We start from the raw sequence: 24,538 nt of genomic DNA, 5'->3' as shown, positions 1-24,538 counted from the left end.
CATCTTTAACTGTATTAAAACTTTTATTCCTTTATGTATATATACAATTATTTTTGCGATTCAAGCTCGTTACGAGTATAGCAAAAATTATTATGTTTCGATAAACGTGATCATAATGGTTGATGGAAATTTAAAGTTGAATTTTAATTAAGAGAATTAAAAGTTTGGTAAAAAAAATGGGGAGTAAATTGAAGGATTATTTATGTTTTTTTTGAAAACTACGAAGATTGATAAGATAAATATAATCTTCATCAAATTGCAAAACCATTCCTCTCTATTAATTTTGGTCGGTCGTCATAAATTTTGTTATTTTTCTTTTATTCATTTTTGTAGAGTAACCTTTTACATATATTTATATTTCTACTCAACATAAATAAAATAATAACTCTCCATCCTCTATATAAAAATATATTAAATAAAGGATAGCCTTTGACAATTTTTCATGTATGTCTTCAAAATATTTTGTGACTAAACTATTATTTATTTAAAACCCATTCTAATCTAAGCAATAAAAAAGTTTACTTTCTAAACTCAATATTCATACAATAAAATAATTCGTAAAGGATTAAACTTTCATGGTTTTTTAAAAAATATAACAAATTCGTAAAATAATTCTGAAAACGAAAAAAGTCCGCAAACCCACAATGAAAAATATAAAAAATGGCCCAATCAACATGTAATTAATCGGCCACACATGCGCAAATAATCTTCTTCTAATCAATCATGTACTACAGTTTAAATGAATGATCTACTATCGTTTAAGTTATGATACACGATCGTGTAGTTCTTTTTAGCGATGGGGAAAAAGACTTCAAATTTAAACGAAGATCGTGTTGATTATAATAAGCGATCGTATAATCCAATTTAAATGATCGTTAAAAACTTGAAATCAAATGAGTGTGTTGACCATGCTAAACAATTATGTTAACTATGGTAAGTGATTGTTTAGATCGTGCCAACATGATCGTGGCTCATTTTAAACGATGTAAAAAGACTCAAATTTAAACGATCATGTTGACAATGGGATCATGTCAAAATAATATTTAAACGATATTGATAGTCTAGAATACGAGGAATATGAAATAGCTTTATAGAATCTTACTGAAAATGGTGAAGCTGAAATAGGTGATTTAAATAGAAGAATAAATTGTTTAAAAATAGAAAGGAAAAAAATATGAAAAGCTTAAGAAGTCTGGAAGAGAAGATGAATAAATTAAAAAAAAAAAAAAGACGTGACAAATCGTTCGCAATATTTAAAGACAAATATGGAAATTATGAAAATATTTCATTGTCTTCATGGACTTCTATTTTTTGTTACACGTCATAAATATTTTTGGATTTTATTACATTTATGTAAATTATCCTTAAACTTTTCTTTGTTATTTTTGAAAATATTCTTTCTTTTTAAGTTTAAAGAGGTTTTTTTAATAACAATAAAAAAATTCAACAAAACTCACTACAATTGATTGTCATAAAGTGTAAATATTATCCATTTTGTCGTTTTTGACAAATATATGTTAAATTGCATCGTAAAAAGAAAATGAAAACATTGTTAAACATGTGTGGGTTCTTATATAGTTTGAAATTTGTTTAATTTTTAGTCTCTTATATTCAAATGTTCTTATATATATTTTTTAGTAAGTCCTATATTATTTAGTCCATAATGATTTCTTTTTGTTGTGTGTTTTTTTTAAAATTATTTATGAGTATTTTTATTGTAAAATTTATTTATTTGCATCAGTAATACTATTTTACCAACTTGGATAAATTCAAATAGGATTGAAATGACATAAATATATAAATCTATGAAAATGATATTTTAACCGAAAAGGAAAAGAAGTAGAAAAGTAAGAGAAAGGGAATGATTTGGAAAAGTGGAGGAAGAAATTGGTTGGTGAAGGAAAAAGGTGAATCCATTTGATGGACACAATGATTAAATTTAGGATGAATTTAAAGGCATTCACATTGTTGTATTATACATATACTACTTTGGTATGGTGGTGGGGTAGCTTCTAATTGTAGCTCAATATGACTCAATTGGTCACGTTGGCATGATGTAATAATTATATCATCTTATCATTTCTTTTTTGATAAAGTATTCGTTGTGGATTTCATTTTTAAAAGAAGACAAAACTGAATCTTACACGTAAGAATAAGTCAATTTTATCTCTCTTTGATTCATTTTTGTTGTGTAGGGGATACATATATATATATAATTATAAGTGATGAGTTAAGTGGATAGGTCTCCAACATCTAATTTGTAATAAGGGACAAGATGTGTAAAAAGACATTTGGTGCGTCAATGAAGAAGAATTTCTCTTCTATAAGGAAAGTTGCTAAATTGGAAGTAGCATACGCAGATCTACTCCACTATAAATTAACTATGTGTACTTGAGAGTATACATGACTCAACCACAAGATTTTGATTCGTAGTTTTTTTTTTAGAGAAATGAGTTTATGATCCAAAATTCAACAAGTATCATCCTCCTCAAATTCAAATAAAAGTTATGATTATATAGCTAATTAACATGCAAATAGATAGCTGATTAGGTGGAAGAACAATTAAGAACAATTAAGAACAACTAAATAAGCACATAGCTTATTCATCAACAATGGGACAATTTCACTCCACTAACGTATGGTCAAAGTCAAATTTTAACTTTTGACTTCTGACAACAAAAAAAAACAGAATTCCTTGTTTGCCCTCGGATTAGTTTAATTTAATCAAATAAATAATTGATTAAACAATTTTAATTAAATTAAATTCCACTTAATTCTCATCAATCCTATTGAATCAATTCCTATTAGGAACCAAAAACCCATTATACCCAAAATATAGAAACGAATTTATGTCTGTAAAAATAGAATCAAACAAAACTACACATAAAACACGAACATAAGGAAGCCAACCGAGTCCTTAGCTTTAAGGTTAGTTGTCATCCCAATTCTTGAATCCAAAAGCTTTTGGATCAATAATTTGATGTAATCGTTACCCTTTGTCACTATTTACAGTTCTTGTGTTGCTTGTAATGCATTTCTTTGTTATTGTTTCTAAAGTTGATGCAAAGGTCAAAGGTTTCTAAATAAAACAAACATGAGTCTTTACAATTCTTGCACTGCATTTCTTAGAGTTTGCATCAAATATTTCGTAGGAAAAAGTTTCTGTTGAACCTAAGAAGGTATCCAAATAAAAAAGAAAAATTAAAAAAAATGATTTTAAATGTTCCAAAAACAATTAATGGGGTAGGGCTCTAAAACTTAAAAACTCAAAAAAACTCAAAAAAAAAAAAAAAAAAAAAAAAGAAAAAAAGAAAGGAAAAAGAAAAGGAAAAGTAGAATTATAAATACCGATAGTAATCTATGGTTGACCTAGCTAATAAAATAATAAATTAAAGGGGCACAAATGTCCATAATGTTATTCTAATCTCAATTGTAATTTCTGATATATTACGGATAAAAAAGCTATCCCAAATGCACCACCAAACCAACCATGTAGGAGTGGAGGGCGCACAAATATTCTGTTATTTCTTAGCTAACCAAACTGTTGAGCCGTGTACAAAACCTGGATTGAACCATATAAATATGAGAGACTGCCTAAGACTAGTCTTTGAAAGTATAACTTCCTAAAAGTTCTTTCCTCCAAAGAAATCAAAAAAACACAATCTCAGGCAGATTTCAACTTAGCTGAGGTTGAAGCAAGGTGGGAGAGGGTCCTGTGTCCCAAAAATACCAAAAGAACACCTAAGATGCCCAGTGCTTTTAAGGTTGTAAACAAGTCCAACTGCGCAAAGAGAATGAATTTCATCATTAAGCATTTTGAAATATAAATTTCACGTAATTTTTGTCATCCAAACCATACAATTTACATATGGCACCCTACCTTCAACCAAAAGAACGTGTAAAGCAGGATAACTGCTGCAATGCTAAGATGGAAGAGAAAGGCGAAGGTGGCAGGTACTGTTGAAGTCGGGAAGTTCTTTAGATTCACACCCAATCGCAATAGCTATCCACACATAAACAAAGGCAAGGTTGATACGTTATTAAGAGTTGATTGATGGTGGTACATTCCAAAGCATATACAAGACAAATAATTGGATGTATGTCAACGGGTTCAACATCAACTCTCAAAATTATGGACATTTTGATGCAAACATGAACGTCAATTGATACTCCAGAAATAGAAGGACTCACCCCAACCAGAAATCCAAGGAAGGGTAAAAATGTGAGGCCCAAGAAAGTAAGAGAGAGCTCCTTAGGTGGACGCTTTTCTGGAGCCCTGAAGATGTGACTTATCTCAGCTTTGGGCCCGTAACGTGAGTAAAGATCGACAGGCTGTAGAGGTGGACGAGCCGCCTTCTCTGGTGCCTCAGGTAGATCCAAGTCAATATGACCAATAACCCGTAAGAAAGAATTCTCCTGAAGAAAGGAAAACCCAGGCTTACTTAGAAGATTCCAAGGTAAATTGTACAAATGAAATTAAAAATAGAAACTGAAATTACCATGACGGCATCACCAACAGTTAACTGAATGTCGTATCGACCTGAGAGATAGAAAAACTTCTCGACCAACCCAAGGAAATCCTGAAGAGAAAAAAATCCAGACATGAGCACAATTATAATTTTACTTAACTTGGTTCATCAGCTAATCAAATAAAGAAACTAGTTGGCACATGTAAAAGACAATGTCACAATAATGAATATTTGAGAAGTTCTGGGAAGAACATGAACATAACTTCACAATTTTCTTTCAGTAGAAATTGTAAATAACTCTATTTACTTACTATAGTACTACTTGAAGGGATTTCAGAACTCTTTTTTCTTTTCACAAGGTTTCTATTCTCATGATTATCAAAATATTATGTTCTGTCCACCTTAATGTTGTTCAGAGGCACAAAGCTTGAACAAGTTCATTAAGAAGCTTGATTGCACCAGAGAGCAAATTGTCACTTATGTTGAACATTACAGTTACATCTAGAAGGAATCCTCTACTGACAACATATTCTGATCCATAGGTGTGTAGTTGTGTTGTATTGTTTTTTAACAAGCAGCAGTACCAGTTATACAGCTCACTAAATTGTAAAATGATAGAAAGTTTCGTGAAAATAGGGAAAATGGGTTTCACAAACTTAACTAGAATTATTTCAAATTGTTTGCCAGAGCCATTGACCACAAAAATATGTTCAACGCCACTTTCATGCCTCAGCTTGAGAAAAGCCTACAACGAAGCAAACTTGTCATTTGTCAAAACAGTAAAAGAAACAGTGATGGAACAATGAGACACGATTACATACTTGATGCGGCTTAAAACCATGCCCTTGTGGTGTGGCCAGTTGAAATAATAGACGCAATTTCTGCAGGTGGTTTGCCGACAATGAAATAACACTCTCACCAACTAAATCAAGCCTGGATGAATCCGAAATGAAAAATTATCTCTGTTTACTTTCAAAATTAAAAGCATAAAAGACAATCAAAAGCATTTAGAGGACTCCATATTATATCAATAACTAGTTGATTTGAAAAGATTAATGAAAATAACATAATAATGATTACTTCTTCTGGGTCTCAACACTTCCTAGATCGCTATCAAGAACTGCAATCTCTGCATTCTCAATTTTGACAACTCCTGAGATATATATTGGAACTTGAATCTTCCCACCAGTGGCATAAATATCCATATGCTCTGAATCATGAAGAACAACCTAGAAAAAGTGTAAAGAATGTTTTCAACATATCATGGGACAAACTCCAAAAACATGTGCTAATAAAATTAAGAAAAATGAATTACCTCAAACACGAATACATAGTTTCCAACATCAAAGGTCTTGGGAAAAGCATCCAAAATATGTAAACCAGTCACAGGATCAAACTTGAGTTCCTATAATTCCGAAAAAAAGAATAATAATAATAAGTAGCAAACGAAGTGACGCTAATTTATCAAAACAAACACCTGAGTTAAATGGAACGCTTTCAGTTTATAACATTCAAATACAATGAAGCAAATATGAAGAATATTAACTATCACACCTGGCTGCCGATAATGGAAGTGTCTTTTGAACCAGATAGAAAAGCTTTTACTATCTTCACAGTTAAAGGAGGTGCAACTGAACCAAGCACAGTATTCATGCTAACCTGATAACATTTAACGTTAATTAATCTACCAATGAATTTGAATAAAAGACTCTTTAATGGGCTAAAAAGGGAAGCAAAAATTATCATTTGTGCTATGGAGAGTCTATTAACAAATGAAGATTGAATATGTAAAGGATGTTAAGAACTCCAGATAAACAACACAGCCCATCTCTAACAGGCAGTAAACTCAAAAGACACAAGGGAATGCACAACATCAACCAGAAGACAACTTATGTGTGTTTGCGTACATATTCAACAAACTATAAAACTAAAAAATCATAAAACTACAGAACTCAACTTCGAGAAACAAGGACTTTCTCAAGGGCGCGGCGCTCAAGCTCGCTAACAACTAGACTGGGAGTAAGTTTAGGCTTCTCTAAATTCTTCAATAATTATAGCTTGCTTTCATTAAAACCAATTGGTGCAGTTTTCTTTCCTATATAAAGCTACTTAGGTTCTATTGATGGTTCATCTAGAACACACTAACATCATCTAGGCTAACTTAAACCTTGTGTACTTCTCATATTATCAATGAAAAGCTTCATTTTTTTTCTAACAAAACAAATGGCACATGGATGGAAACACACTTAAGTTTCAAGTTAAGTGAACAAAAGACGTACACTGATGGGAAAAGAAAAATTAAAACAAGTAGGAGTCCTTGAACTTTAAGATTTATAACAATTTAGTTTCTAAACTTTAGTATGTAACAATTCAATGTACTTTAAATCTTGTAACAATTTTGTCGTACACATTCATTTCCAATTAGCTTATCGATATGTATATGTAAAAACTCATTAAATCTAAACAATACTTTATGATAAGCCTAATTCAAATTATGAAGTAAACGGACTAAATTATTACAAACTAACATTTAGAAACTTAATTGTTACAAAATTGAAAGTTACAAACTAAAGTTCAAGACTAATTGTTACTTCCAAAAAAAATTTAGGAACCAAAACTAACTGATACCAAATTTATAAAATTAAGTTCCAACTTAGTTCTTCCTTTTCTCCATTAAATTATATTTATTCATTCACCGATTATTTTTATAAAATAAACTTCCCTAATAAAATCCTAAGCACAAAAAACCAGTGACACAACAGCACTAACAACAATGCACCTCCTTTAATGCTAAAATCTGTAGGCTAAATTTGATTCTGATACCATGCCCGTATCACTACCATAACATAGTGATCTAAACCAGATTCTATATTAGACTCACGAATAAAACAAATGAAATGGGTACCCCATAAACCATTGGCGAACAAACAAGTAATTTTGAAAATACTTCTAGAAGATGCTGTGGTAATGAAAGCAAGTTTGGTAGAAGAATAAACCTTCAGTTTGTCTTCCTTTGTTAATGAAAGAACAGTAGCTGGAAGAGATAAAATCAACGGAATAGAAACCCTGTGGCAAGAAAACAGAATTGAAACAAGACATCCAAGCCATAATGGTATGAGAAAAAAAAGATATTTTATCATGTAAGGAAGACCAAGTGGCAAAACAAGACACCCAACCCTATTGTAAAAAGTCAATCTCTTTCTTTTTATTGAAGTTCATGAGAGGCTGTAGTCTTACCAAAAAAAGAAACAAACCTTCAATAAAAGTAAGTTAAAAATACAAGACAATAGTTTGCCCCTTCAACTGAAACAAATATTCAGAAATGCAGCACTTAAAATTAAAAGGAATAGACAAATTGAATATTGTATCGGAGTAAACTAATAGTTCCAGTGTGTCCCACGGGTTATTTAACCTTCCATTTGAAAATAGGAGAATAATAAATATATCCTCTACTTTCTCAAGAGAATAAAAATGAAATATATAGATATACACCAAAGTATACAAAAGGTAAGGCATTCCAAGGCTTCAGGCAATAAATAAAAGAAGCACTAGCTTTCTACTGTTTATTTGTAATAAAGGAAGAATGATTATGGGAAAGTATATAATATATATGTGAAAAGCTCAAATGAAGGCGCCTCAAAGCCTATGGTGTGCACCTCAATACCTAAAGCCCAAGTTCCCACCTTTTCATTTATTCCTCTTTTTTTCTTTGTACCATTTAAGAAGCCCGTGAGATATTCACTTCCTTCCCTATCATCTCGAATAAAAAGGCTGTGTTCTTTAACTTTTTCATCATTTCATCATTTGTAACACCATTTTTCTTCAAACATAAAAATATTTTTATATTTTTCTATTATTGCCTCTAAAATTTTGCACCTCCCACCTAAGGCCTACAGGCAATTTGCACCAGTGCATCGTGAGCTTCAAAAAAACATTGGTTTTCAAAGTCCTAGCCTTTTCTAAAAACCCAAGAAGACAACCAAACATTGGCCCGCACGCCAGTTAGTGCAAGTCTTGAAAGTCTACCCATCCAAAGGTTAGACCAAGCATTTGCCAAATAGTTCAATCGACCCTTAGACCAACAATATGATTTAAGAAATGAAAAAAATTATCAAAAAGAATGTTCCATATAAAACTCCAAGTCTTAAGTTCATAACACAAGATTATCATCATAATGTAAAAACCTACTGACCAACCAAGTCTAATTGTGACTAACAATAAAATACTTACCTATTTGCCTCCAAGCAAGCCAAGGAATCTATTTGGTCGAATAAGTCTTTTGCATCACCAGGAACTCCAATGCCAAGGAAGAATTTTGCCAGACCAAAAATTGTATCCCCAGGAAGCTGCAGAAGAAAACCAAATTGTTATATATTAAATTAAGGAACCAAAATGCAAATTTATGTCTGCACTCACATTTAAGCTTCCAGAAGTAACAGAAGTAAATGCTGTCAACCCTCGGACAACTGAAGATGTGGTTGCAAGAGGCCCATGATGTTCGTATGCGTCAACAACTTTTTCCTCAAAATATAAAGCCCCGTCATCTGAAAAACAAAGACTTCAACAAATTAACTATACAGAGTAGTTAGCCAACAACAAAAAAGGTGCAGATATTAAGAAGAAAATGAGAAGTCCCAATTAGGATTATAATCTTCATACGAATGAGCAGAGACACAAAAGAGCATGTTACAGAGTTCTACAGCAATTGAAATTTGAAGGAAACACCAGTAACCAGACAAAATCCTTCCAACTTTAATTTATACAATCATTTTTGTATTACCAGAGATTTCAAATCCGTACGTTTCATGGGGCCCACGGAAGAGAACCAATAAAATTTTTAAAGGGCTCATTTCTCTTTGGCATTGATGGACAGCCTTTTTGTAATTATCCCCCTAACTCCTATTTTGCACTAGAATTGCATTTTTTTAGCTTCCCTCCTCTTTTTTGGGCTTTATTTGCTTACGCACTTGTTTTTTTTCTTTTTCACAAGAGAAGCTCATAAATAAATTTATACAAATATTCAAGAGGAAAAAACCCCCCAAAGATTTGAGGCTTGGACTACCTAATAAGCAAAAGTCAAGTTAGTGACAATTTATTTTGTCACCAAGAATGTGACAGCTTCCTGAAATAATTTGTGATTTTTGAAAGATTCTATTACTGGTGAGCCCATGATTTCTTAAATTTTCATGACCCTCCTCTGTTTCTGGTTGTTTCGTTTATGTTTTATTCCTTCATTTGCTTTAAAGAAAGCTGGTAATAAAAATAGTAGATCAACATTAGGCTTTTAAAGCTTCAACTAGACAAAACGCACAGCAAACAAGTTGGGTTTAGTTTCAAAAGGAAAACAAAGATAGCATGGTTGAATGCCAAATTCTATAGAAGCTATTTAATGGGAGCTGCAAAGTAAAGAAATTATAAAAATTTTCAATATAAGTAAACAGATCAAGTGGAGGCTAAAAAAGGCTAAATTCAATGCTTCTCTGCTTCCACTTCTCCACTGGGCAAGTACACGGAACAGACCCGGACCATCCACCCATACTCCAAGATCAAATGGAACAGTAATAATTCAAGATGAAGGTGACAAATTGCACAAGCTTTTCAATAAAATCCAGGTCCAGATAATGGAGGCGAAAGCTTACCATACTTCTCAATACTGTCAAAGAGTTTCAATATATCATTCTTTACCGTATCGATCTACAAAAAAAAAAGATACATATACAAATATGAAATTGGCAAGCTAAAAAGTAACTACAGTTTGAAACTGACAAAGAACAGTAGAATTAGAATACGAACATAATAAAACAAAAATAGCCACAAAGTCTATAGCCATAACGGGTAAACCAGAAGGTGACAACATGTTTGGTGACCAAGACTTCGTACATTGTTTCCTTTACTAAAAGACTTCATATTAGGAAGTAACTTGTCTTCATGTATTTCAAAATCACTTAAGGTCACATAGAAGAAGTGAAGACATAGTCTAACTGCAAAATTAAGACCATCAAAAGGATACTACAGACTGGGGGAACCAGGACCAAGCATCTTCTAAATGTCTGACAGTCAGGAAATTGCGTAACAATTCCCAAGTAGCTAAATTTTAAATTTTAAAGACAACTGGCAGTTCGCAATAATAAATAACCAATTAGCCACATTTTTTTTATTATTATTTTTTTTTCTTTTTTTTTTTTAAATGAGAAACACAACTTTCGTTGAGAAAGAATGAAAGAATACATGAGCATCCAAAAATCAAGCCCACAAAAAGGAGGAATCCCACCACAAGGGACTCCAACTAGACAAAATCATGTTCATAGGATAATTACAAAAGATCTTTGAACAAAGCCCTAAAGAACCTACTATTCTTCTCATCCCAAAGCACCCACAGAATAGCACCGATGCTAGCACACCAGAGAAAGCAGTCTTTCTCCCCAAATGACAGATTGAGGAGGAACACCTTGATCATATCTCTAACAACTCTGTAAAAAGAAATTGGAGTGAAGTTCTTCCTTTCAAAAATGCTTTTGTCGTTCCAAAAAGTTTTTAAGAAAACTCTCGAAATCACACAAGGATTTTTCACTGTCCCTTAAAGAGTGACCACTTGGGAAGAAGTGGGAGAAGGCTTGCCAATGTCTCTGTGACTCCAAACGGATCATCCAAAGGCGCTGTTTTGTGTGATGAACTTTCAAGGCATCTTATGATCTTTTTACTCCTTTCAAAACTCCCCATTTTTTCCTATCCCATCCAATAAGAGTGAGAAAACCAAATTCAATCACCATTTTTGTCAAAACTTCATTTGGTTAGGCTTTTTGATGCAAACTTTACTAGTTTACTTCTTTGTTCTTTGAAAAGCTCGAGCAAGGATCTCCCATTAAGTTTTAAGCTGATTAACCAAGATAAAGAGATCCACTAAATGGTTTACACTTGATCTTAGCCAAAAGGCTGAGAAAGGTATGAGATCCACTAGCTGGATTAAGGATGGATTAGAACCAACCTCTGTAAATCTAGTTTATCTGCCTTTCTATGCATTGTGACGAACAATGGAGAAGGTTTTTTGGTCGATGTTGATGGATCACTTAATGAAGTTCAAACTTCCAATCCCTGAGTTGGTAATGTTTCAAGGATTGGGGTGTTAAAAAGGAAAGAGGTGGGAGGGACAGGGAGAGAGTGCACGTCCTATTCTTCTCTCAATAATATCATCATTGTACACTAAATACAAACCACCTTTATGTTCACTGATATTTAATTATATATTCTAAGATTATGGCATCTTCACTGATTGAGGCTTAAATCCTCTCTCTCCAAAAGAAAAACCTTCCAGCGTACCACCATTAGCCTTCTAAAACTTTTACCTATAATCCGAAATTTAATATAAAGGTTTATTCATTCTCACAATAAAAGTTGGCAAAAAGAAATCTAACCTCACATTGGCTAGCTTAGAAGGAACGACTACACAACATATGGATCATATTATCCAAAAATTTCTAAAGGGTTCCTAACTAGCCTTAAAAAGCCTGTAGTTACTAATCAACCAAACTTTCCTGGCCAACAGTCACTTTATGTGGTTGCAACATATCATCTCAGCCCCAACAAACTTAACTCCTTAAAACCCTTCTGTCTACGATCGACTGCTAAAGATTCCAAATAGGTGGCCATTAAAAGCAAAAACAAAGGTCTAGTGAAGATGTGTTTCTAGAGCTCTTTTGTGGGAAATTTGGAAGGAAAGGAATTGAAGAGTAATCAAAAAAGCACTCCTAGTTTTTTCGCTTTCTTTCATACTTGTATATAAACTCACAACCTCCTGATGTTGTCTAATACACCAGAAATTCTTTTGAATTACAAGCTTAGCTTTAACCCTTCAAGTTGGAAGGCATGGACGCACTAATGCATTTGGATCCCAACTTTCTCATCTTCTGCCCCTAGGCAGTTATTCACTCACTTGCTATTTGAATAACTATGAGTATAACCATGGGTATGACCATAGATGACAAGACCCAACTTAAAAGGCTACAATCCAAAACGCCAAGATCACTAATAAAGCTGTGCTCTTGAAAGTTGTTGTCTAGAAATGAGACAGCCAAAATACCAAACCCCCACCTGACATCTATTTAAATGAAATTATCGTCAAGAATTTAAATGATAAAACTATTTAGAGGAAGTGATATTATGCAGTGCTTATTAAATATCGATAGAACTTCATATGTGGAATAATTGAGCTTTCTCAAAGAGTAAAGGGTTTTCAAAACAAGTGAGACTATGGATTAGAGGTTGTATATCATCAACCACAACTCTACCATCATTATTAATGGCAAAGCTAGAGGGAAATTTAAAGTCTCTAGGGGACTTAGACAAGGCGACCCTCCCTCCCTGCTCCTCTTTATCATCATCATGGATAGTCTTAGCAGAATCCTCTATTTGGCGGCAGATAAGGGCTTCATTTGTGGTAATAAAGAGCCTACATCTTCTCTCAACATCAATCACCTCCTCTTTTCCAATAACACTCTTCTTTTCTCCACCAACAACGAGAGGAACATAGAAAATCTTATCAATCTCAATTGGCCTTTTGAAGGGGCATCTGGGTTCCTTATCGATAGGCATAAATCAGAGTTGTTGGATGTTAATTGCGATGAACCTTGTGTTGAATCTATTGCTGCAAAGTTTGATTACAAAGTGGATCAGTGGCCAGCCACGTACTTGGATCTTCCTTTATATGGCACACCATCTTCCCCTTCCTTTTGGCAGCCTATTACAGACAAAATTGGCAAAATATTGAACACATTGCAGCATAGTTTTCTTCGTCTGATTCTTCTTAATGCTACTCTACCCACTCAGCGCTTTTGTTATTTACCCCTCTTACATGCCCGCAAAAGAATCATTGATGGCTTGAGCACTTTTTCAGTAATTTTTTTATGGACTGGCCAGAGACAGAAACTTAACTCACCTATTGAGATAGGACTGCCTCAAGAAACCTTTGGAAGATGGAGGGTTGAGAATCATTGACATCAATCAGCACACAAATGCCTTTCTTGCCAAATGGCTCTGAAGTTTTCTCCTAGAAAAGGAAACTCTTTGCGTAGATTGATCAAGGCAAAATATGATAAACATTTTGATCTTAAGGCATCAGCTGGAAGAACTTCATCATCTAGAAGCCCTTGCAAATACAATCTTCAGCAGCACGACCTTGTATATGAAAATATTTGCTATAGCATCATTCTGGCACGAAATTTGGTTCGGTCAATCCCCCCTCAAACAGATCTTTCCTAAGCTCTTTCATTTGACTGGCACTAAAGATGCTTCTGTGAAGGAAGTCCGGAATTCTGATCAATGCATATGGAGGATGGACTTTAGAAGACTCTTAAGGATGATGAAATTCTTGAATGGGCTGCTGCACTCACCCATCTCCTCCATAATCTGCCCCTAACTGACCGTGATGATGCATGGCCATGGAAGCCAGAGCCTAAAAGTTTCTCCACCAAATCATTATTATACACTCATCTCACCACTAGCATGCTATTTCAAAATGACAATTTATTCAAGATGTTTGAAGATGCCCCTGTCCAAAAAGAGTGAAATTCCTCATTTGGGAGTGACACACTCCTGTCTTAATACAATGGATAGGCTTCAAAGCCGCAGCCCTTGGATCAACCTCTCTCTATCACGGTGCTGCCTCTGCCAAAAGAACAGTGAATCTGTACATGTATTTTTTGACTGTCTTTTCTCTGGAGAGGTACGGTTCGAGATTCTTGAGGCGTTTAACTGGTCAGTTGTTCTCCCTCATGACACGAAGTTGGCTTCATCACTGGTGTTTTGTGGAAGATTTGGGACAAAAGGAATTCAAGCATTTTCCAAAGAAAATATAGAACGACAAAGGACATTATTGGCAACAATATTCATTCAGCTTTCTATTGATGTATTGATATACCGGCTATAGATAACAATAGCTTTTCCTTTCTCATTGCTAATTGGAAACATTTTTATTTTTTTGCATACCATTTGATTGGAGCCCTGTTGCCCCATCGATAACTTTGAATATTTCATTCAATCAATGAACTCGAATCATATCCAAAAAGAATGAGCTTCCTAAATTTTTCAAAATCTCAAATTGAGATCTAGGTTAATAATAATTATAACCGTGACTAGTCACACTAGTAAAAATAAAAGGTAGAGAAATTTTTCACAAGAAAGGAATGTAAGATTTCAGAGCTAAACAACAATATGACAGAAAAGAAAAAGTGAGAGTACCATATTTTGATCAATATCTGGTGATGCTAATGACACAATACCAGCAAGAGATTCAAGTGCCAATCCTATAGAAAGTTATAATGCGTAAATAACAAAGTTATATTTTATTCAAGTGCTAATAAAAGCTATATAGCGTAAGCTACAAAGTTTAAGCCATCTAGACACAAATAAAAAGAAATAAAAGAAACAAAAAACAAAAAACAAGAACAAAAGCAAATAACAAACAACAAATATATCAATACAAGGCAACGAAGTATCAAGCAACTAAATGTTAACTTATCACTTAAAATGATAACCTGGAATTATATAAAAAGAATGTACATTTCTTCATAAAAGTTCCTACAAATCTCACTTTTACAAACTTCTCGAATTTAATAAATTATTTTAAAATTTTCAGAAAGAAGCAAGGAATTCCCTTGAGAGAGAGAATCTAAATTTCCACACAAGTTGCAAATTTAGATAGGATATACAGCATTAAAATACTAGCCTAGAATGCATGCAAACCTCCCAAGAAAAACTCAGTCACAGTAGGTGATCAACAATCACTCCTCCCACTTGTTTAGCAATTAAGAAAAGAGAAATGGTTCTTGTTGCCAAATTCATTAGTGTTGAAGCTTGTAAATTATAATAACGTTTAGATTAAACGTAATGGGAGAAAGGTATTGCGTGCTACTGTCCTAGTCATTAAAATGTAACTATTCCTTTGCAACCATACTTCACATAGGATTTTCATCACAAGACCAAACACTCATTAAAGTACAGTTATTTCTAGAATGATAATTTTCTAAAATTCCGTCTAACCGTCCAAGTTAAAATTGCAACTAAGATGACAAGCAAAATTATTTTTAAAATATCGGATAAGAAAAGATTGTGCTTTTGTCTTTCACTTATTATACAATGAGAGAACTAAGAAACTTCACTGTTGCATTAAAGAGTTATTATCACCATTTACAATTGCATACAAACGAGAATGTAAAAAGAAAATTTTTAATTATGATAGGTGAAGAATTATGGACGAATCAGTACCAGCAGCATAAGTACTAGACTCGGGATTATTAGAACTATACCGCCACCTTCCATCACTTTGGCTCAATGCCTGCAAATTATGCACGAAGTAGACTGAAGGATAAATAATATGGATACTTGTTGAAAAGCACAATACAGTTAATAGTAAAAAAAATGGGATACAGTAAAATATCAACATGTGATTTCTAGATGATATTTAATCTAATCTACAGTGCTCGATGCAGTTTTAATTATTATTTTTAGCTCAAAACAACTTCTCATCAATATAAGGAAAAGCAAAATGTAAGCCCCAAATGGAAACTAGATTTTAGGACTTTCCTATTTCTAGCCTATGTATATATATATATATATATATATATTCCATTTCTCCAAAGCTGAAAACCTAACATAAACTAACCTTGATGGACTGAAAAGTACCATCGGCGTCATTAAGCGATAGATCAACTCCAGAACCTCTTTCCTGCAGATAATGAAAGGAAATTACTAAATCCAAAGACCAAAATGGAATCAAGGATATACATCTATAAGAAGTTGCAAGTCTTACTCATCACATCATTCATTGAGTGATAAGAACTTTAAGCAGTTTATATTTGAATTTTAAATCATCATAAAAATTAATAAGAAGAAAAGCAATGTGTCACCATGTTACCTTCAGAAGTAATAAACTTCCAATAGAGTAGTAGAAGTCAAACAGTGATCGCGCATCATTTAAAGCAGTTGTAAGTCTTGAAGTAACGCTCTTCACAAAATCAAAAGAAAAAATCACAAGTCAAGAACATGGATCGCAACCAATGACATAGGAGTTGTTGGGAAGTCACGCATAAAGATAGAAAAGAACAATAAATAATTTCTTGGCCTAAAATATAGGATGGTTTTAATATCAAAAAGTAGTAGAAAAGAACGCAAGTACTTTGCCATTTTCAGGTGTTTTCATGTGTTTTTTCTTGGCATTGCCCACGAAAATTGAGAAAAATATGTCATTCTCAGTGACCTTGTTCGATTTGGAAAGCTAAAGCCCTAGAAAGATGAAGGATATCTTTTACAATTCTTCCTTCAAAAAACTGAATACTAGTTGCAAACGTGCACGATCCAAACAATGTTTCCCTACACCTTCTTTCCTAACTGGTGTGTTCTGTGCAAATCAAATTTAGAGGATCAAGCCCACTTACTCCAATGTGATGTGGTGCTTCCCTAGCAGGCCTTGAAGCTCTGCATCAAGTTCTTGTTATTCTGGTTTTTAAAGGCCATACTAGAACTCCATGGTCTAATTCAATGGCAACCCATAATTGGAGGCTTTGAATTCAAAGAAGCTAAAGAGTGTTTCAAGGGGATATGGCTTGTTTTGATGCTTTTTAGGATTCAGCTAACCTGTTTTTGTAAACTTAGCAATCTTCGTCAAAAACAATATTTTTAATCATGATATGATATATCTGCATCGGTTGTCATTGGAAGTCCTTTTTGGTAATCCCCTATGCTTAGTGGGGTTATATCATCCTTCTTTTGTAGGTTTTGTCGATAATACAAGTCTCATTACTTATGCCACCTCAATAAATAAACAAAACTTCTACAAAATGTTATATTGAAAATGTTTTAAGAATTAATTTGCAGATTAGTAAGTAAAAAAGATCTGACACAAGCTCAAGTCTTAGAAATTGAACACCGCAAGTAAAAGAATACCTCAAATGTCTCCTCCTTAATGTCACATTTCAAAACATCGTTGACTCTCAGAGCATAAAACAGATCCTTTAGGACTGCAGATGAACTAAGAACCTCTGATACAGACTTGCAAGTGGCAGCATTAATATTAAGTTTCTCTTGAATTCCAAGAATGTCAAATGTTCTTAATGCTTCATGCGTCTCTTCCAAACTGATAGAAATAAAAAATAATAATAAAAAAATAAAAAAATAAAAAGATACAAGGGTATAATGAGAGACCACACACAATAATAGCAGGCTTAGTAGCTCATGGAAAAACAAAACTAAAACCAAAACCACCAGTTCAACAGTAGTATTCTGCAACAAAAAATAGAACAATAACACTATTTATAATAATGTTCGTTAGAAATCTATGATTATTTTAATCAACTATCTCATAAGTGTTTTATATTTTATCTTAGTTTCTCAATTAATTTTGTTAGTTTTTAAAAGGAAATGAACATAGCATGTGAATACATTCAAATATACACGTGTATGAACTTATATGTTTTAGTTGATGTGTTAATATCACCGATGCATAATACATTTTTAAGAGAATAACATGCCAACTTATGTTCCAGATTGTATTATGTGTTGTAACCTATTTCAAATATCAGATGCATGGGAACAAGTTTCCATTGAAAGAATCAATCAGTCTTCCCTGCTTTTTTTTTAGTTCCTTGCTGCTTTTGTTTTGGAGCCCACTGATTTATTGTTTTTATCCAAAATATTCAGTTGTACATTTTCATCTTTTCTTCTCTTGTTCTTTTGTTCTTTTTTGGATGTAATTGCTCTCTCTCATTTGGGCTTCTTCTGTATTTCAGTGTATCTACTTAAGGTTCTCCTTAAATTATTTCATTCATTGATGAAATGTTTCTTACTCCCAAATTAAACCTCTCCTAAATGTTTCTTCTTTCCTCTTCCCATGTTTTCCACGTTAGGGTTGTTGCAGGAGGCCAACCAATTTAAAGAAAATACAACATGTTATTTTGAGTTATGAGCGTGAAACTCTCGAGCCAAATCGTTTTTACTTCCTTAAAGTTTGTTAGAATCCCTAGGTTAAGACCTTAAGAGGTCAAATTAGTTCTTTCAGAAAGGGCTTCTTAATGGAATCACAAATGAAACGTCCTTTCCAATGCTATCATGAAAGGAAATTTTGTTTAAAATACTGAGATCGAACTGGAAAAAAGAAATTGATGTGAAAAATTAGTTTGACAATATAATTTATATTAAAAAGAAAAACAATTTCCAGATCAGAAGGCAAAAAAGGGGATATTAGTACCATTAATAAAATAGGGAATTTTCCCATAGCTATTTTAAAATTGATGATTTGTCCAAGAACTTTGACTGCCACCTTTTAATGCACTAAGTCTATCTAACCGAGGGAGGCAAAAAGAAAATAAACACAAAAAACCCTCAAGTAAAAAACGTCTAATAATAGTACCTTCCAAATACTCCGTCAGTAGGCCTGAAGAGCTCTAGAGCCGCATATCTATGTGAATCTGAGATCGGCTGAAAAATGCTTGTAGCTTGGCAGATCGAAATCCAAAAAAGTAGCACCAGAAATGGAACTAGGTTTCTGGCCATTGCTGCAAAAGAGTAGCAGTGAAGAAACATTAATGTGCGATCCAATCAATTCCACAGATGATGCAATTCCTAAATTTACAAAGCTAATCCATATAAAATTTAGCAAATAGAAATGGATTTTGAGGAATCCTAGGGTATAGATTAAAGAGACAAGCTTCTGAAAGAATTGAGGTAGATTAGCCAAATGGGAGGTCGTGTGGAATGGGGGAAGAATCGTGCTTTTAACTACGTTTTGGTAAAACTGCTCAGAGAAGAAATCTACAATTTCCCGAATTTGAGAGTTATACACGTTCCGGTAAAACTGAAGTCAACCACCAAACAGATTCGATCTGAATTTAAACCAAACGAAATCTTCGAAAAAGTTTAAATCGAAATCAGATCAGAATATGCTTTTCAATTTTGGATCTAAATTAATGATCTACAGATTTGGCTGAACCAACAGTTTTAAAGTGAATCAAGTACCTCGGAGAAGATGATGGAGAGGAGAGAAGCAACTGAAACTAAGAGATGAGAGAGACGGCTGGCTGGTGGACTGGCGACATGCAAATGAACCGGGAACAACAGGACGCTGAACGGCGGGTCTGGGCTGTGAATCGAAGATGAAGAGAAGCGAGACTTTGAATTGTGTGGCGCGCCGCTGGGAGAGTGGAGTGGGAAAGGAAGGGTTTTAGGATTCGTTTAGACCAAAACTTACTCTGCCACGTGGCCCATTTTTATGATACCATGTTTAACTTTTTTTTTTTTTCTTTTATCCCAAAGACCAACAATTATCTAAAACTATACAAACCACCCCATCCGGTAAATACTATTTCAAAACCTCCACTATTTACTATTTGCTATAGATTTTACTTTACATTTATCATCTTTTTATTATTTACTACTTTTTTATAACTAAAATAATCTATGCCTCAAACACAAATTATTCTAATCAAATTATAATAATCTAACACTATAATAGCTCATTTCTTGTCTCAAACATTCTTTAAATGTTTTTACAGTTTTTTTTCACCTAATCTCAATGGAAAATTGAGATAAATTACATAGCCAAGTGTTTTTCTTAAAAAAACTAGCACTCCTTTTTTAAACCCGTTGTAATAGTTGTTGTTGCTGCAATCTCGTCTCAGATCAACCACCGATGTTAAAAATTTAACTTTCTTGATAAAATCTCGACCAATATTAACCCAAGTTTCTATAATTTTTCAAAAAATTTATATAATTTTTCAAAACGTGTCCAAAATTTGTCTTTCAATATCCAAGAACAACCAGAAAAGGCAAGTTTACCAAAGAAGATATTACGAAACGCTTGTCAACAAATGAGGAAGTGAGTCGAGTAAAGAAGCTAAGGAAGAAGCAAACTCAAAGAAGTTAGTCGAGTAGAGAAGCTAAGGAAGAGGAAAACTCTTAAGCGGAAATATTACGGTATAAATCATAAAGAAGAAGAAATTACTTATGGGAATGAAAACAACTTTCAAACATTAGTAAAATACTCTTATTTGAGTTACATCACTCAACCTCTTAAGTCGTTTTAAACTTATACCATCACTTGACCGTGTGTGCTTATATGATTGTACGAGCAGTTGTTGAAGTTGGTTCTTAGAGTGTGGCAGTGGCAGTCGTTAAAAGTGGTTAATTGTTAGATCCATTGAAAATATTAGAAGAATGGAGAGCTGGGGTGAGTTGGTATATTGTACCAACTCAACTCTGCCAACATTTAAAGTTTATGGGCCAAACAATGAGTTGGTATATTACACCAACTCAACTCATTTCATGCTAGTGAGCCAACCACCGCTCATTGTGTCGAATTGATATTTTTTACTGTCTTGTGAAAGAGTTACGAACATGAAAGCAAAAGCAATTAAGATCCAAAACATTTTAATTGCATTGATTTCAAGGATTAAACACGCTTGTTCATAATAGAAAAAAAAAACAAAGTTTTATGAATACACTTGATGATTGAAATTGAAGCAACTCTTTGGTTGAATTTGAGGGATTTTAGAGTTTTATGAGATTTTGAGTTGAAATGATTTTTTAGAAAAAATATAGCATTAATCACTAAAACCAACCCCTTAATCTTATTCTATCCTCTAATATAAAGAGGACTTCATGTAGATTAAATTTTACCTCAAATTGACAACAAAAACACCATTAATTTTAGTGCTTGAATGTGGCTTAATGTGGGTTTTACATGAGGTTGAAGAAGATAATTCACTAATCCACCAAAATTCACTAACTTCAATACTACCCTTTTACCCCTATAATTACAACTTATAATTCAAAGAGTCCACTCGATCCTATAATGAACAATTTGTTTGCACTCTAACCTTCAAACTTCTTGGCTTGAGAGGGTGAGGTTTTGTGTTTAAGGCCTGGAGTTAGTACTTTAGGGAACAACCTCTCCATTATCCACTTCATTATCCCTAGAAGTGGATAGAAGGAATTCCATTTTACACACCCTTATGTCCCCAACTATCTACTAAGTCTTACTCTTGAAATTGGGGGTGGAGGGAGGGCCTCTCGTGATGCAAATGATAGAGCTTGGTTATGCGAGATCTACCAAGCTCTATCTATCTAGAATAATTCACTTACAAGACTTATATAGCTTCTCTTTTAAGAGTGACAACCTCTCGGTGCCAAATATCCACACCCGTTTTCCTTTCAAGACACAAATGATGGAAGTTACCTCGCCAAGGTGAAGTTTGTCTCCAAACTCCTCCTTAAGCATGTTAGCCATATCCTTGTTGTTTGCTCTCTTGTGTATTTGGCGATATACACTAGCTAAGTGATGATTATAACTCAACTAACGATAAGCTTTATAAGCTAGGTTTTTTATCTAGAACTCATCACAAGACTAAACTACAGATAACACATTGGGAGATGAATAGTAATGAATGATAGATTGAAGAGGTGTAATCATGCAATGTATTAAAGCATATAGACCTTAGGTTACTGTACAATATGAACCATATACATTACACAACAATATACAAATGGAAAGTAAAGATAATGACTTTACAAATTAGGGAAAATGAAAGATTGAATCTTCTCTACTCTGGCTCTAAGATTTCACTTACAAACTGATCGAAGAAGAAAGATGATGACTTTTACAGATGGTGGAAAGGCTACTTCTTTTTACCATTCTCTAGAGTTTTTGCCCATTCAGACACTCGAGGTCAGTCCATTCAGACATATGACTTCTCTCAAAATCAGTCCCTTTACTTGGTAGGGAATGAGTCATTTTATACGCAACTTTCGACAGAAACTTCTATTCTTCTAATCATGTCAGCTCTAAATGTAGCCTTGTCATGTCATATCAACTCCAACTACCATTCTTGTCTTCTAGTGAAACTTTCTTGTGTGATGATATCCTTGCTTAGAAATTGTACTAGTCATACGGGTTCTGTTGGAATTTGTGTCCTAACACTTATACTTTGTTATTTGATTCAATAAAATTTATTATTGAATGCTATAATCTTAAAACCAATAAATTTAAGGTCACGAGGCTATTTTAATGAATTTGTCAAATACACTTGAACTTTATGTAGAGACATAAATTAAACATGAATTAAGTTCAAGTTAATAGCCTAAATAGTCTATAGTGTATGAATAAGGTTGGGCGTCTTATTCTAGAAAAACACTATGGATGCGGTCTGCTCTATAGTTAGTACAAACGATGTAATCCTGAATCGTTCATGTAGAGACATGGGAGTGGGGGCGTCCTATGTAAATGGTTTGCATAAGACTGAAAGCACGAAATAGTCACTTTTAGTTATAACACCGTAAATTATAAAACTGACTATTTCATTTATGATGACCTAGGTAACTTGATCTTAATCCTAAGCTAACTATGAACTTCTATTCATTCGGTAGTATCCTTAGATCTGCATAGGTGAGGGCAGCTTAACATCGTGGCTCAATAAGCCTCCCATTTCAGGGGTAAGACCGAGTGGATAGTTAAGGACTTCACTCCTACCCACTTCTAAGATAGTAGATACGTTGTTCCTTTAAGGACTGAATCCAAGTCTTGAACAAGGGGCCTCATCTTCTCATTGGCCCGAGAAGGATTCTGGTTTATAGGTTGGACCTTAAACCAATTGTTTAATAGTGGATCAGTGGGTCTTAAGGAGCAAGATGTAATCTCGGGGGTAAAACGGTATTTTGACCCAACCAAGATTATGAACAACCCGTGAAGGATCGACTTACCCATTATGGTTATATCAAGTGGACAGAAATATATCTATAGTGAGGAGAGTGCAACTAAGGGTCTTTAGTGGAATGACTCTTTAGTTAACGAATGTTGATTAAGCTTGGTCTAAAAGAGTTTAGCCAGTTAATCTCGGATCGTTGGAGCCCATGATTAATAGGTCCATTAGGTTCCCCTACTAGCTCATATGGATTCAACTAAAGAACAAGAATGCTGAAGTAACTCGAATTGTTCGAATTAAGATAAGAGAGAGAAACCGATAAATATATAAGATATAAGTCGATAGAAATAAACTTTAAGCCTTTTTTTTAAATATGATTTAAATAAATATGAATATAAGTTCATATTTAAAAGCTTGAAAAGTTTTCAAACGATCAAAGTTGTGAAAGTCAACTTGTTGATTTTTAACTTTGAAACAAAACTTTGACCGGGTTTATATTCAAATATGATTTGAATTTTAGAAAATGAATGCGGATCATACTCGAGAGGTTAGAATTAGTCAAGACGGAAAAATTAGTAAAAAGACAAAAAGTTGACTTTTGACTAAGAAAAGTCAAAGTTTGACTTTGACTTAATTGGTCAATTGACCAAAATGTCCTTTGACTAATTATTCTATTACTAAATGTTAGTGGGCGGTGTGACAGCCTATTGTGAATTAAAGGCCACTAATTTCATTATAGAATTATTTAAAAGATTAGGAGTTGAACATATATGAAATAAATTGCACGTAATTTGCATGTAAATTTCATATAAAACTTCTCATTACCGAATGAGAAAAGAATAATGTGTTCTCTGAAAAAAAAGACCTAAACGATACGCTCCCCATCTCTCTCTATATTTCACTTCACAAAACCGAGTCCCACAACTCCGTTCTTGGTCCTGAGCATAGTAGGTCAACTTGGTTGTTGTCCTTGTTCGTGATTTTCAGCAGAGAAGGAAAAGAATTCAAAGAAGTAGCCCATAACTATAAAAGTTAAGTTCTTCGTTTACCTTTTTGGCTTCTCGCTTAGGACCATCGCATAACATGTAGTTGTTAACTTCTAAATCGTTTAGATGCATATAGAGTAAAACATGATCTATATCTTTCGCTGCAGCATGCCTCTTGTAGTTTTTTCCATCATGTGGTATTAGAGCATGCTTAGCTTCACTCATATGCATATGGTGGGTTCTTACGATTTATGTGATAGATTGATATGGTTGAACTAAAATAGATTAGTTTTGGATTTGGCTCTAAATTAAGTTGTTTATTTGCTTTAATCTTTGTAAAGAGCCCTCTTGGTGGCTTAATTTTATTTTTGCAAAGAGTCTGTAATTTATTGGAGTCATT

The 24,538-nt window shown here is 33.5% G+C and overlaps 1 protein-coding gene across 1 annotated transcript; it reads right to left on the bottom strand.

Moving 5' to 3' along the window:
• Positions 1–3,415: 3,415 nt before the first annotated feature.
• LOC103501715 (dolichyl-diphosphooligosaccharide--protein glycosyltransferase subunit 2) lies at positions 3,416–19,669 on the bottom strand. The gene is made up of 20 exons (XM_008465384.3): positions 19,473–19,669; positions 18,868–19,012; positions 17,406–17,595; positions 16,378–16,467; positions 16,126–16,188; positions 15,729–15,798; positions 14,703–14,767; positions 10,109–10,163; positions 8,886–9,013; positions 8,700–8,815; positions 7,466–7,535; positions 6,024–6,128; positions 5,785–5,874; positions 5,550–5,698; positions 5,291–5,402; positions 5,131–5,214; positions 4,500–4,580; positions 4,192–4,416; positions 3,881–4,003; positions 3,416–3,781 (listed from the first exon to the last, which is right to left on the bottom strand). The coding sequence occupies exons 2-20, from the start codon at positions 19,008–19,010 to the stop codon at positions 3,665–3,667; spliced, it is 2,076 nt and encodes a 691-aa protein (XP_008463606.2). The 5' UTR covers positions 19,011–19,012; positions 19,473–19,669; the 3' UTR covers positions 3,416–3,664.
• Positions 19,670–24,538: the final 4,869 nt, after the last annotated feature.

Source organism: Cucumis melo, chromosome 12, assembly GCF_025177605.1.
Source record: "Cucumis melo cultivar AY chromosome 12, USDA_Cmelo_AY_1.0, whole genome shotgun sequence".
Classification (NCBI taxonomy): Eukaryota; Viridiplantae; Streptophyta; class Magnoliopsida; order Cucurbitales; family Cucurbitaceae; genus Cucumis; species Cucumis melo.
Note: the sequence above shows the minus strand (reverse complement) of the source record. Positions and strands in the feature narration are given on the sequence as shown.